General features: G+C 31.7%; 1 protein-coding gene across 4 annotated transcripts in view; it reads left to right on the top strand.

Moving 5' to 3' along the window:
* The window catches only part of LOC143249059 (zinc finger CCCH domain-containing protein 15 homolog), a 92,356-nt gene that overhangs the window by 62,702 nt on the left and 15,308 nt on the right, over window positions 1-14,346 (top strand). The window contains exons 1-3 of one of the 4 annotated variants that reach the window (XM_076498254.1): window positions 8,609-8,754; window positions 11,912-11,989; window positions 14,195-14,290. In XM_076498254.1, coding sequence (XP_076354369.1) covers window positions 14,285-14,290 — 6 coding nt within the window. In that variant the 5' untranslated portion in view covers window positions 8,609-8,754; window positions 11,912-11,989; window positions 14,195-14,284. Of the gene's footprint in view, window positions 1-8,608; window positions 8,755-11,911; window positions 11,990-14,151; window positions 14,291-14,346 lie in introns of those variants that run through there. The other 3 variants (XM_076498251.1, XM_076498253.1, XM_076498252.1) reach the window with 3 other exon arrangements.

The following is a 14,346-nucleotide window of genomic DNA, read 5'->3' as shown; positions in this document are numbered from 1 at the left end:
TGAACTGCACTGTGTGAATGGTTTTCAACATCCTCATAACATCTATGATGCTTTGCGAGCCTATTAAAAACAATAATAAATGATCTTCAACTATATCTTACGACTTTCCTTATATTAGGCGTAACCACGATCTAAAACAAAGAAATTGCGTCTAGTAGGATGAATAAAGTTTATTTTTTATTGTTATTATTGTTTGTACATTGACCTCTTTTGATTAGGGATTAATGTTTCTGGTTAACCCCCCTTTGTAACCGGTTTAACTGAAAAACAAGCCCCTAAAGCTTGTATTGCTTGTAAAACTTACGCCATCTAAAGTCTAGGATAACCATGACTTCCACATAATTTCTGTCGGTTGGTATTGACTTTAGTGTAACTTTCACCGGCCTTCTCGAAATCAATGATTTTAGAGGAGGTTATGATCTTCACACATGTTGGAGAAAAACTCGTTTAAGAACACAGCTTTCTTTATAAAAGGTAAACACAAAACATTCATTGTTCTAACACCAAACATCGTTTAAATATAATGTTTGTGCTTATTGTTTGTTACCGTGATGAACAAAACGATCTGATCGATCGATTTCCGATCTTAGGATCACTTTTCATTTATTTAACGATCACTCTTTGATAAACATGTTCTTCATGAATTAAATCTTATCTGGATAAAATACACCTTATTAATTTTTAATAATTTACAAAATGTCTTCTGTAAGATAAACCATTTACATCTAGGACAATGCTGTCCACCCGAATTACAAAAATCAAACACCCAACGAAGATCAACAGTATACATTATTGAAAGCACCAAAATATGTAGCCATGCTATTGATAGTCTTAGCTTGTTTAAAATTAAGTACTAAGCTACATAATGGGCTATCTGTGCGCTGCCCACCACGGACATGGAAACCCGGTTTTTTACGTTGGGATTCCGAAGACATACTACTAGGAGCCAAATTTTTGGATATAATGAAACCATGTAAACGTTAAGTGCAGGACCAAACAAGTAGGATCATTGTTTATTTGTTTTGAATTTCGCGCAAAGCTTCTCGAGGGCTATCTGCGCTAGCCGTTCCTAATTTAGTAGTGTAAGACTAGAGGAAAAGCAGCTAGTCATCACCATCCACCGCCAACTCTTGAGCTACTTTTTTACCAACGAATAGTGGGATTGATCGTTACATTATAACACCCCCACGGCTGGGAGGGCGAGCATGTTTAGCGACCCTGGGATTACGAGTCGCGCGCCTTACGCGCTTGGCCATGCCGGGCCATATTATATCGAAACGCCTTCCTCTACACTTCTGTTTCTACAATAGTTGTCGTCCATTTAACTTAAATTCAGTACTAATACTCTGTCAAACAGTGTATGAAATAATGTTATGTCTTTTCTTTTGTCTTTTACTCTAGGATGTACATGTTTCGTAAAGAAATAAGCCTTCTTATAGTGTTAGTTTATTGTTTCTTCATCTATGCGTGGCCCGACATGGCCAAGTGGGTTGAGGCGTTCGACTCGTAGTACGACGGTCGCGGGTTCGAAACCCCGTCGCACCAAACATGCTCATCCTTTTAGCCCTGGGGGGCGTTATAATGTAACGGTCAATCCCACTATTTGTTGATGAAATAGAAGCCCAAGAGTTGACCGTGGGTGGTGATGATTAGCTGCCTTTTCTCTAGTCTTACACTTCTAAATTATGGACGGCTAGGGCAGATAGCGCTCAAGTAGCTTTGCGCGAAATTCAAAAACAAATCACCCCAAGCGGAGGATAGGACACACATAAAATGTGGTTTAAAATGGTTGAAGTTAAGTACAAAACTGCACAATGAGCTATCCATACTGTGCCCATCACAGATATCGAAACCTGGTGTCTAGCCTTCTAAATCCACAGACATATCGCTTTGGTTTGAATTTTGCGAAAAGCAGGAGAAGGGCTATCTCTACTTACTTTTCATAATTTAGCAACCATAAACTAGAAGAAAGATAGCTAAACACCATCCACCACCAACTCTTAGACTATGCTTTCACCAGCAAATAATGGGACTGAACGTCACATGGATGAAAAGGCAAGTATTTTTGGTGACGGAGATTCGAACCCATGACCCTTAAATTCAGAGTCGAGCGCCTTAAACACAAGATCATGCCAAGTATACAACAGCTGTAATAAGTTATCAGAAAAGTGTAGTGCAGCGATTCACGACCTCTAACCCTGTACCTGATCTCAAAATGAAGGTTCTTGGGTTCGAAACGTGCGTATTCAGTTTTATAGTGTATTTATAGAAGTGGAATATTTAGAGACAAGGATTAATGTTAAATTTTAATGTAATCATGATGCTAATATCTGGATGTATTTTATTACTCACAATCTCCAACTGTTACAGATTAGAAGTCTGGGAACAATGTATTTAAGACTATAGAGTGATATACGAACACATGTAACTATTTATTGTAAGAAAACGTAATTTGAGCTTATTTTTAATCAAACAAGTGCTAAGCATCGTAACACACAACAGTATCTATCGAGGCAAATACTAGCGATCAGAACATAGATGATTATTTATCTAAGCAAATACTAGAGATATGAACATAGGTTACTATTTATCCAGACAAGTACTAGAAATCAGTAAAACGTGCGCATGCCATCAATCACGAGTAAAATTATACATTCTCTTGGCTAGAACACAGCATGACATATGAACCATAAAAGCAAGAAATGAAAATACTTGTTTCTTTTAATTTCAGTTTGGAAGTACATCTAGTTCACATGGTGTCATTCGTTACTAAGATATAGTTTGTTCTTTACCTGGTTTTTTCTTTAATTTTTGGCTTACTGTGTTTCTCCAAAGAATATTACAAGATGTAGCTTTCAGTAGGTCCCGGGAACCATGAGGAAGACAGCACCAATAAAGTTATTGAATGGTAAAGAAGGAAACATTACCGTGTTTTGTGGAAAGACCACAAGACAACCTTTAGAATCTTGACTGCAGGAGTTTATTTCTGGTGCTGTCATTAGTGAAGATGTACAATCTCTTACCTTACTGGACCTGTTCATTTTCATGTCACCACTTTAGTTTCATTGGTCAATGGACTTTCAGAATGACCAGTACGTTGGAATGATCATATGGAGGTAGTGAGAAGATTTGGCACCAAACTAATGACTAACACACTTCTGGTTTCGGTTCATGAAACAACAGTTTATCTGCTTACACGTTTTAAGAGCCAAACTAAAAGAAGAACTGTCTGAGTTGAATAACTTGGTTACACAGAGTTAGCCATAAACATTATGACGAGTTGTATGTGTGACTGCAATGCATCCAAGAGAAGAGAACCTAGAACTTTGCACACATAGTAAGGGGATAGTGTGGGTGTGTACTGAGGTACTATGTGTTAGATTTGACTCAAAAATGTTCTTTATCCTAATTATTCTGCTTTGTAAAGGTCTATAGAAAAGTATCATTTTTCTCTCTCTAACTGAATACAGTATTTTCAACAAAAACTTGGGAACTCTAAACATTTGAAGTAAACTAAGTTTTGGAAACAGAAATAGAGAATACTGCAGAATTTGAAGACTGAAAAAAATTCAGATAAAATCACAGTAATAAAATAATCGAATCTGAGAAACTAAAGTAAATCTATTTGTTTTTAAAAAGGGTTGGACTGAATTAAGATTGGAAAATCGTAAAATAAAAATCATTAAAGAATTGGTGCATTGGGGTAGCGATAGAATTAATTAAAATAAAGGAGACACTTAACTGGTATAGTAAGATCTTAGTGGATCCACTCCTTACTATATTTTAGTACTGTATATAGAGTCCAGGTTAAATGGGTTATAACTAAAATATTCCTAGTTGTCCAAGTATGATAATGATTGAAAATGTTTGATGACCAATGCTGTCAGTGAACAAAGGTCATGGAGTGACATTATTCACTGGACAAAAAATGTAAGTTGAAATTTTTGATATGAGTATGCTTTCTTTGTACACATTTCCATTAAATGATCAAGAAGAAAGATGTTTAGCATTACAGATATCAATTTTGTGGTAAAAAGGACTGGAAGGTTAAATACTAACCATTAGTGGAAGAGGAATATTATATTGTTTGAAATGATAAGTTGTACTAGTGATGAATATTAGTAGTCTCTTCTCTTTATTATACTTTTAAAATTAAACAATAAGTTATCCTATTGTAAACACTCTCAAACTCCTATATTTTGTTTTTTCTTTAATTAATTTTTTTACCCAGTGTTTTCCTCACATCATTGCAACATGTTACTGATTTGCATGTTTGTTTATTTTTTCTCTTTATCATTTAACACTGAAACTTATGTTAGTGAACTTTCTATTTGTCTTTCCTACAATAAAAGATATCTTAAATAGCAACTTCTATAACTTTTTAAGAAATAAAAATTCGTTCAACGTTTTTAGGCAAAAATAAAATATCTACTATTTCTAAACGATTTGGTTCAGAGACATCTCAAAAAATATTTCTAGGAATAGAGGGTTAAAGTTAAGAGCAATTAATCTGCCATTACAGACAAGTACTTACAATCAGACTTGATCATTTATGATTTGTATGAGTCATTTAAGTCATACTGTAGATTTGCAACTATATATACTCTATAATAATAAATGTTGGTTTGTTCTTTTAGGTTCTTAACCCTGCAGGAGAATTTCATCCTACATAAAACAGCTGCTTATATAGGTACAGTAATCTGAAATTACATAAAGCGCATTATTTCAATGGCATTTACTGTATATGTATGCTAAGAACAATACATCTCTGTGGTAACCTGCTGTTGATATTACCAGCAAGCAGCAACAGGTTAATCCCAATCACATTATGTCAGGGTTTACAGAATGTTATCAAGACCACATAGATTTCTTTGAAAACCTGACTGACAATTGCCATGTTTTATATCCAAGAAGCTGCTGTGGTAGTGACATTTTCCAATATTAAGCTACAAGGTAGGTATCTAGAGGTTTCAAGTAAAGCTGCTGCTAAACCTGGCAATTTTTAGTGAAACTCATAATCAAGTATTCTTTATAAACATATTACAGGAAAATCAAAATTAATTTAATGCATCACTTCTCAGCTTGCAGCCTGAGCTATTATAAACTTATTGTCAGAAAACAACAAAATTATAAACCCTGTCGTTTTGAAACTCATTCAAAGGTAATGAGCACATTGTTTTTTTTTGTAACTTATAAGAGGGTAAAAATTGTAGACAATGGAAAAGTAATTAAAAGTTTTAATGACATTATGAAATCTAAAAAATGATCAAATGTTTATACACTAATATTTTAGTAGTATTAAAAAGGGTAAACAAATTATTGCTTTTATAACCCTGATGTTATGCACAAAAAACACTTTTACAGGGGCATAAAAACTGTTAATGCTGAGTTTCTTTAAATTTTTTCATGAGTACAAATCGCTGAAGACAACGATTGTATAGACTTATGAAAAGTTAACAAATGTTTGAAAATATCTAGATTTTACTATTTTTGACTAGAATTTTCATGATACCAAAACACTGGATTTACATCTCAACAGGACAATAATCAAATACAATGATTACATAACGCACTAAACTCATACCTCACTAAAAAACAAAATATACAACATGATCACTTCTGTTGTGTTTTACCAGATAGGGAAGATCATTAACACCTAAAGGCTATAATTACCTTTCTTCAGGAAATGAAATTCACAACATAATCACTAAATCAATGTAGTTAAACCCCACTATTTAATAAAGCATGTATCACAACAACTAAAAAAACATAGCTGATTATGACCAGAAAAAAAAATACATACCAGTACTGTTTGTACACTAAGTCCTGTCTAATGAGATAAAACATTGTACTCTAGCCAGTTGTGTTTTAATGTACAGAAAACCCATACAATGGCTCTCTATGGAGAGCATACGTCAGATTCCACTTAATAAATCCACTACCACTGCTACATAACCCATGAACACATTAGCAAATATTTTATATGTATGGAATTTTTCATCGTCCTGTGACTCCTAAAAATAACCTTCAAAGTTGATAATGAAAACATAAGGATATGAGCTGTCTCAGATATAATTATTTTTCACCTTTAAGAGATTGTAGATTGACCAAATGTTATTATTTTACCTGAATAATAAATATAAAAAGGTTCAGTCATAAAAGTGACATATTCTGATAAAATGTAATAACTTTTAAATAGTTGTGTGAAACAAAATAAAGAAAAATTGCAAATATACTTTAAGAATGTAATGTAACAAGCTAGAAACATAAAATCCTTCTAAATGCATTAATTAATATAAAAACTACATGTACTTTGGACTTCAAAGGTTTATTACATGCATTAATGATCTAATGATTTCATTCACATATAATTTTAGTCAGACAATATGGTGAGTGGATGGTAGATAATATTCCAGACATATTAGACAGAATGTGTTTGTTTTGTTATTGCAAAGCAACATCGGGCTGTCTGCTGTGTCCACCAAGGGGAATCAAAGCCCTGATTTTAGCATTGTAAATTCAAACACTTACCTCTGTCCTACTAGGGAACAGACAATGAACACTTGTATAACAGCTGTTATGGAGTGAATACCTTTTCTAAGTTAGCATTCACAAACTTCATATCATAAAACTGTTGTTATAACAAGCTACTTACATCAATAGTATTCCAACAACTACTGTAGTTGTTGTATGCCAGTGAGCCTTATAAGCTATTAAATGCAATAGTAGCCCACATCAAGATCTTTTGTCAAGGTTAAAATAGCCTTCTTGTTTTCAAATTATATATTCTCTAAAAAAAAAGATTCCTAATTCTTTTAGCTTTTTTCACCTCAATTAAATACATTAGACTACTGAAGGTTTTTCAATGTGTGTAAATAATCATACTTAAATAATTTTAAACCTTTACACCACCATTATTTTCTAATGGGATTCCAAACATATTTATATATGGTGTCTTTGTTGTTAATATTTGCAATAATTTTATCAAGATACAAATAATAGTTGATACTATGGAATAAGAACCAGAATCTCATTTGATTAAGTAAGTGGTTCAAAAGTTGTATGAAGTTTAAAGTTAGGCAATTGAAAACAGATGTTTCATTTCAAAGAGAATAACTGATATTTACCTGTAAGGCAGGAGTATTTTGCAGTGAAAACAATATTTTATTGTTAAAAAGGCTCCAATGCAAACAAAGATTCATTAAAAATCCATCATCATATCATATTATTTACAATAGGAAAATAATTAAATGTTTAAACAAATTACCTTTCAAAATTATGTGAGAGTGTACATGTTATCTTGTATGATTATAGACAACTCAAATGATAAAAATATTATACTTAAAATATTTTTAAAAATTATTTTATAAACTGCGATAGTTTATGACTGTATATATAGATATATAAAGTATATTCAGTATATACGTATTTTTTATCAAATTAACACTGAAATGGTGAAAATATTTTTGTATTAAATTTCTATAAAATGTGCATATATTTGAGAGTTAAGTAATAATATTTTATTGTGAAAATTATTTGTATTTTATTCAAAAAATAGTCACAAGCATAAGCAAAATAAGTAACTGAACAATTTAAAAATGTTTTCATCTTCAGTAAAATCAGACCCTTTGGCTTCCTATTAATGGTCAGTGATCCCACACGAATATAAATGTGTGTGTGTGAAATTTCCAAGAATGCTTCAAATGAATGTCCTTAATGAGTTGTGTTATATGCCACAACAGCAGTTTTTTGGTGCTACATTATCAATCAAAGACAAAAGATTTAAGAATTAATATATTTTACTTAATCTGCTAAATGTATTATGTCTATTTTTTATACTCTCAAGGTAACATTTGAGGACTTAGCTGACACCTAATAAAATACAATTTAGATGTTAGAAAAGTGCTCATAATGATGTCCAAGCACCTAATGGCACAGCAGTATGTCTGCAGACTCACACCACTAAAATCTGTGTTTCGATGCCCATGGTGGGCAGAGCACAGATAGCCCATTGTGCAGCTTTGTGCTTAATTCTGAACAAACAAACTGATGTCCAACAAATATTTGAAAAGTTTATCACTAAACTATATTATAATCTAAAATTAAAATATACTGCTTTGAAAATGCAAGTCTTTCTATTCGAAATTTTGAGAAACTTACAAGTTATTGTGTCACAAAATATTGTGAACTCAGGTAATAAATGAGCCATTTTTCCCAATCTCAAACATACTTTGAAGAACTTTAATTTATAATTTGTATTTGCAATAATTAACTTACAACTACCGCTACTACCAGCTTTGAGTTTGATTAGCATCCGACATAGAATTTTAGCTTTACACATTTCGTGGGTATGAGCGCTAGTTCTAGAACTAATACAATATATCAAAAATTACAGATTAAAATCATATTAATTACTTATCTTAGGATCTGGAAACAACTATTATAATATCAGTCAAGTCCTATTTCTCACCTTTTAACCTAATAATACTACTAATATTACAAAATATTCCATTCTACTAACAATGATAAGAATATAAACATACGCATGCTTTCTTATTTTCTTAATATGACGAGACCTTTCTTGCAGATTCGGTTGTACTCTTTGTTCGAAACTGTAGAGGTCGCTTGATAACACATACAGAGAGCTAACTACTCAGAAAACTGACAATTTTTATAGTTTTATTTTAGTGAAGTGATGTCTCGAAAGAAAAGACCAAACGAACCAGGAAAGAAAGTTGATGAAAAAAAATCAAAGTAAAACAATTTTAAATTTTATTGTTGTATACAGAGGCATTGAAATTCTGAATCATGTTAATTGTAACCAGTGCAATATTTGTACTTGTGGTAATGTACTGTAACTTGAATGTACCGTAGCAGCTAAGCCTAATGCCAGTCTGTGAGTGTTCATACAAAAATGAGTTAGCCACATACGAATTGTTCATATTAATTATAAGTAGTATCTGCAGTATTATCACAAATGTTATGTTCAACGAAAGTAGATTTGGACAATATTTTAAAATGAAATTATTAGTATATAGCTTAAAGTATGGACAACATAAATTGTAAATTTACGATTTTTAAACTTTAAAGGCAATGGTGAAATAAGTGCATGTCCTATCACTTTGAATTGTGGCTCTATCGTAATCAGAAAAAAGGCTTTTCTAGTTGTTGGGTGAGTCCAACAGATTATTATGGTTTTATTCTTACTGTCACTTGTCAATGTGAAGCAGCTAGTAAATCATCAAGAGTACTTAATAGGACAAGTACTTTTCCTTTTAACTTAATTGCTTTAGTGACTCTTTATGTGAAAGTTTTAAACTATGAAAAACTATTTTTTATAATATTAAATAGTTTTTCATTAAAACAAATTCAGATACAAGACCAGAAACAGCATGGGTAGATAATTGTACTTTGCTGTCAATCTGGATATTTTGTTTATTGGCTGATGCCTTTACCAAAACCTCATCGGAAAAAAAACAGACAACTGTTGCACCATTTGTAAAAACTGGATCTACAGCTGGCCACAAAACAGAAATCAACATGCTACAACATTCAGTGATTAAGTGTACTGATCCACTATTGATAAAGTAATATTAATACAGGAAAAGAAGAAAGTGGCTTGTAAGTTCAAAGTGACAGTGTAGATGCAATGGTTCAGACTCGGAGGTCAAAATGGCACAAAAAGCAGGTGTCAAAGAGCTGCAAGGTAAATTATAAGTATGAAGAAAGAGAAGGACTGATTCATCTATTCCACTGGAGAGTGATGAAGATGAAATGCCTAGCAGTACTTCTGAGGATCCCATGGAGTTTGTGACACTGAATGAATGATGCAGATAATCCAAGAACTGAAGTGTAAAAGCAAGACATTGTTGTGGTATTTCAACGTGGCACAGAAGCAATGCCAATTCAATTTGGTATTGAATCCACAACAACATTAAACTTTCCAAATCAAGAAGCTTGATGAAAAGCATCAAGTTTCAGTGCTCTTGAAAAGAACAGTTGATTGCTTGCATTTTGCATGGCAGGATTAAGGATTCTTTGTACTATGTTACTTCCAGGAGATCCAGATGATCTTATGAACATGACTGGAAATACAATTAAATCTGATGATACAAAACTATTCTCATATGCCAACAATATGCAACAAGTTTTGCCAGAGAAAGTTACACTTGCACTGATATGTTAGTCAGTGATGTTTAAAGAAATGAAAGATAGATTGAAGAACAAACTTTTGAAATAGCTAGATGAGAATTATCCCACTGATGTGAAGGTCATGGCCTTTGTACCTACTCTGAAAACAAAAAGCAAGAATGAGAACAAATAGTCAGTAACACAACACAACATGTTGTGTGTAAATCTTCCAAGTTTACTGCTGTGTACTATGGGAGACAAAAACTTGCAATAGCATTACTAAATCTGCATATTTTTTTCATAAAACTTTGTGGGAGATTTTTGTTCAACCTGAAAACTCTAAAAGTGAGTTTTAGTTCGTTCTAGAATGATGTTATTTATTAAGGGCAGCCATTCAGCACAGATCCTGGGTGTCTGGCTTGTGGTAGCAGTCTTAAAAACTTGCAAACAGTCTGAATAAAAATTGATTTATTTATATCAACGAATTGTAAATTTAATGTCTTTGACCAGAAACTAAAATAAATGGGTATCTGTATTGATGGTGGTACTATTTTTCTCTCACTTTGACTATCTGATTGAGATTTACATTGCTTAGCTTTATGCCAGATCAAAAAATAACTTATTGTTGTAAGATTCATGGTTAAATTTCAAAATTGCTTAATCAGAATGAAATACAATTGTATACCTATGAGAATTGATTACATCAATTAGTTTCATGCAAAGTAATGAATTAATTTTATGAAAATAATCAACTTGTGTGTCCAATTATTACTATCTTCAATATTCAGTAATCAAAAATCAATCTTTTAGAGGCAGTTCACGTCTTGCACAGAAAGCTGTCTTCTTTATGTCTGCCTTAGAAATTTCTATGCTACTTATGAAGTTATGCTGATTGTGTGAGTGACTAATTTCCTCACACAGGTCGTGTAGTTATGATGGATTATTGTCATGTTGACTAATTGTTTTTCAAATTATATTGTGATGTTTCTTGTTTGGTGATATTGTTTTGTCTGGTGCACATGAGATGGTGTGTAAGGCAAAGATGAGACTGTTTCTGTTTTTTTATAGTATTCTTTGGCTAGTGTATCAAATCTGATTTTGAAATAACCAAATACTTTGTTGAGGTCAGAAAATGACTAATATGGGGTATTTTCAGTGGTGATGCACACCAACACATGCACACATCCTAAATAGATCAGATGTATTTAAGTTGGGTCTGGTAAATGCAAATTCAGGGTGTTATTTATCTCATTTTACTGCTTTGATATCATGCTGAAAAGGTGTGGTCAGTTCTTATGAACTTCATGAGAAGACAGTGCATTAGCATTCAAAATATTAGTCTACAAGGTATCCAAGGCTACCTTAACTTTTACCAGTGTTTGAAACTGCAGAATTTTCTGTTGACCTTTTTAACATGTCTTTAACACTTTGTAATTTCGTAATTATCATCAACATTGTCTGCAGGAACATAGAAAGAAAAACAGTATGAAAGGCTTTGTAAAATCATACTTCCATATAGTAATCTTATAGTATTGCATTAAAGTCAATTTCATAAAGTGTAGTTTTCATCTTAACAGCTGTCACATTTTCTTTATTTTTAATGAACATATATCAGATAATATGTTTTGAATATTTTAAAACTCTAATTATCTTTGTAATGCATGATTTGTTTACTTAATCAATGAAATAGTATGCAATGTTTGTTAAAGTTATTGATACAAAGGTTCAAACAAATTGTTGGTAGTATAAGAGTAATCACACTCTACTCACATTACCTCAGTTAGATCAACAAGTAGGAAGAAAAAGAAGGAAATTGAGGACCTGAACTTGATATTCAAATCTGTAACAACACAGAAAGGTAAAATACTTCTATTTATATTATGAAATAGGTTTTTTCTGTCACCTTTCCTTGCTTGTGGAGAATGAAGTTAATGTTAGATAACACTGCACAACAAAGCTTTTGCTTCTTGAACACTGTTGGGTCTTCCTTATAGATTTTTGGCTGCTGATCATGAAAATCACTTCCAAATTTGCCCATTACCTACAGTTTCATTGAAATCTTCAGTTTTGCTACAATGGGAGAACAATATCAGGGCAACTGGAATTTGTCAATGCTTGCTGACTACTGTTGGACACTGCAACGTGATGCACCGGACATTGAATACAAACAAAAATCAGGAGCAAAACACTTTTAATTATGTTAAACTTAATAGTGTATTACAAACATAAACACAATTAAATAAGTTATTGCCAGTAAACAGTTAACTGTCTATTTCTCAAAGTTTCTACGTGATGAAGTAAAACCAAAATTTGTATTTGTACATACCCACCAGATACCTGTCACAATCAGCAAAACCTTTTCAGGAAGCAAAACATTTCAAAAAAATTGTTGTGCAGTGTAATTTGTGTATGGAGTAAAAAGGTTTATTATTTTATTTTTACCTAATACAAATGTTAGATTAGACTAGCTTTACCTTAAGTTATTTCTATGTAATTCAATAGAGAGTGTGAGCAGGAAATTCTGAAATTTGTATATTCCCATTGTTGTATGACTTTCAACATAACAAGTATGTGATATGTTTCTCAGGACAGCTGGTTATACCAAAATAAAGCTGAGAACAGTGTTTTGAACTTCTTAGGTCATCTTCAGATTAATAAAGAAGGAATTTGTAACAGTTGTCCTGAGATACATTTTTACTTCAAGTTGGTTTCTTGTCATCATGAAATACGTGATATATTGTTAATCACTTAACCTCCCCCTACATGTTGATATGGCATGTTTTTGTAAACATATAAATACAAAAATTTTGATTTTTTTTTCTTTTTGTCAATTATTGCTTTTGCTTGTTTTGAAGTGGTGTAAAATGAGCATGAGAATATGTCAATGTGAGGTTTAATAGTGCTAAAAAACATAGGATTTTATAGTTAACTAAAGACTTTTAAGAATTACTACATAAGTGTTATTAATACAGATTATCTTTGGATACATTAATGATCTGGCTGTCTAAGTAGGTCATAAAGTTTTATAAGATTTTCTTTCTTAGAAATAGCAAATAATAACATAAGTTGAATCTTTCAAACTGAGTTATTCAAGAAAAAGTTATACTTTTCAGAATTATTATGGTTTTCATACTTTATGTATTATACAGAAACTGAAATACATCATGATGTATTCTACCATATTACTATTGCTCTTGATATGTAGTCTTAAATGTGTTTAAAGATGGAACCTCTTTGCTTTCTACTTTTAGAGATACATTTCCCTGACATTGAAATCCTGACATAAGTTAGGAATTTTTTAGCATTAGTCATATATGAAAGAATTTCTAAAGTGTGGAACATCAGGTTTACAATTTCACCCATTTAAGGTTCTAAATATTTATTTTTCAGTATTTTTTTTAAGGCCTGGCACTAAAATTGTACTAATATTTATTCTTTATCAGTGAGAGTTAAATATTTTCTTTAGGAGTGGTTGGAAAGAGTTTTATTGCATATGAGTTCTGCATTTTTAACACTTAGAGAGACATAAATCAGGTAGATAATTGTGATTAACCAACAATAATTGGCTTTATAAGAACAATGAAATTGTTTACATAGCTAAAACTCATTCAAAACAAAAAGCATAAGCTATTATATTACTATAACTTCATTGAATGTTATTTTTATACATTTTAAAAATGTATGTTGGTACATTTTATCTGTTTTTATAACTTTAAAAATTAAAACAACTTATGTAACAAGTGTGTGGTACAAGTATTGTGTACATATTAACTGAAAGCATGAATTCTTATACTGTACATAACTATCTTTAATATTAAATTAGTTTTCATAATTTTTGTGTGTTTTTCAATAGTTAGGTCATTGATATTCTTAGGGTGAATAAAAACAAGTGATAAAAGTCTGATTTATGTAAATCACACACCACAGCATTGAAGTGTTTTATCTTGTTACTCTCAGCATGGCTACAGTTCAGTTATATTCATATCTTGCAAATAGGTGATATAACTATTTTAATTTCAGGAACTGATCCTAAATCTATACTGTGTGTTTTTTTATAAGTAAGAACAGTGTAAGAAAGGTGACAAATGCAAGTTTTCCCACGATGATGTTGAAAGTAAGAGTGAAAAGAAGAGTATTTACGTAGACTTGAGAGATGAAGGTAATGTAGTTTATTTTTTTATCTGTGCATTTATTATCTGTTAACAACGTAAAGTA

This window comes from Tachypleus tridentatus, chromosome 4 (assembly GCF_004210375.1).
Source record: "Tachypleus tridentatus isolate NWPU-2018 chromosome 4, ASM421037v1, whole genome shotgun sequence".
Taxonomy (NCBI): Eukaryota; Metazoa; Arthropoda; class Merostomata; order Xiphosura; family Limulidae; genus Tachypleus; species Tachypleus tridentatus.
The sequence above is the reverse complement of the archived record's forward strand: the minus strand, read 5'-3'. Positions and strand labels throughout refer to the sequence as shown.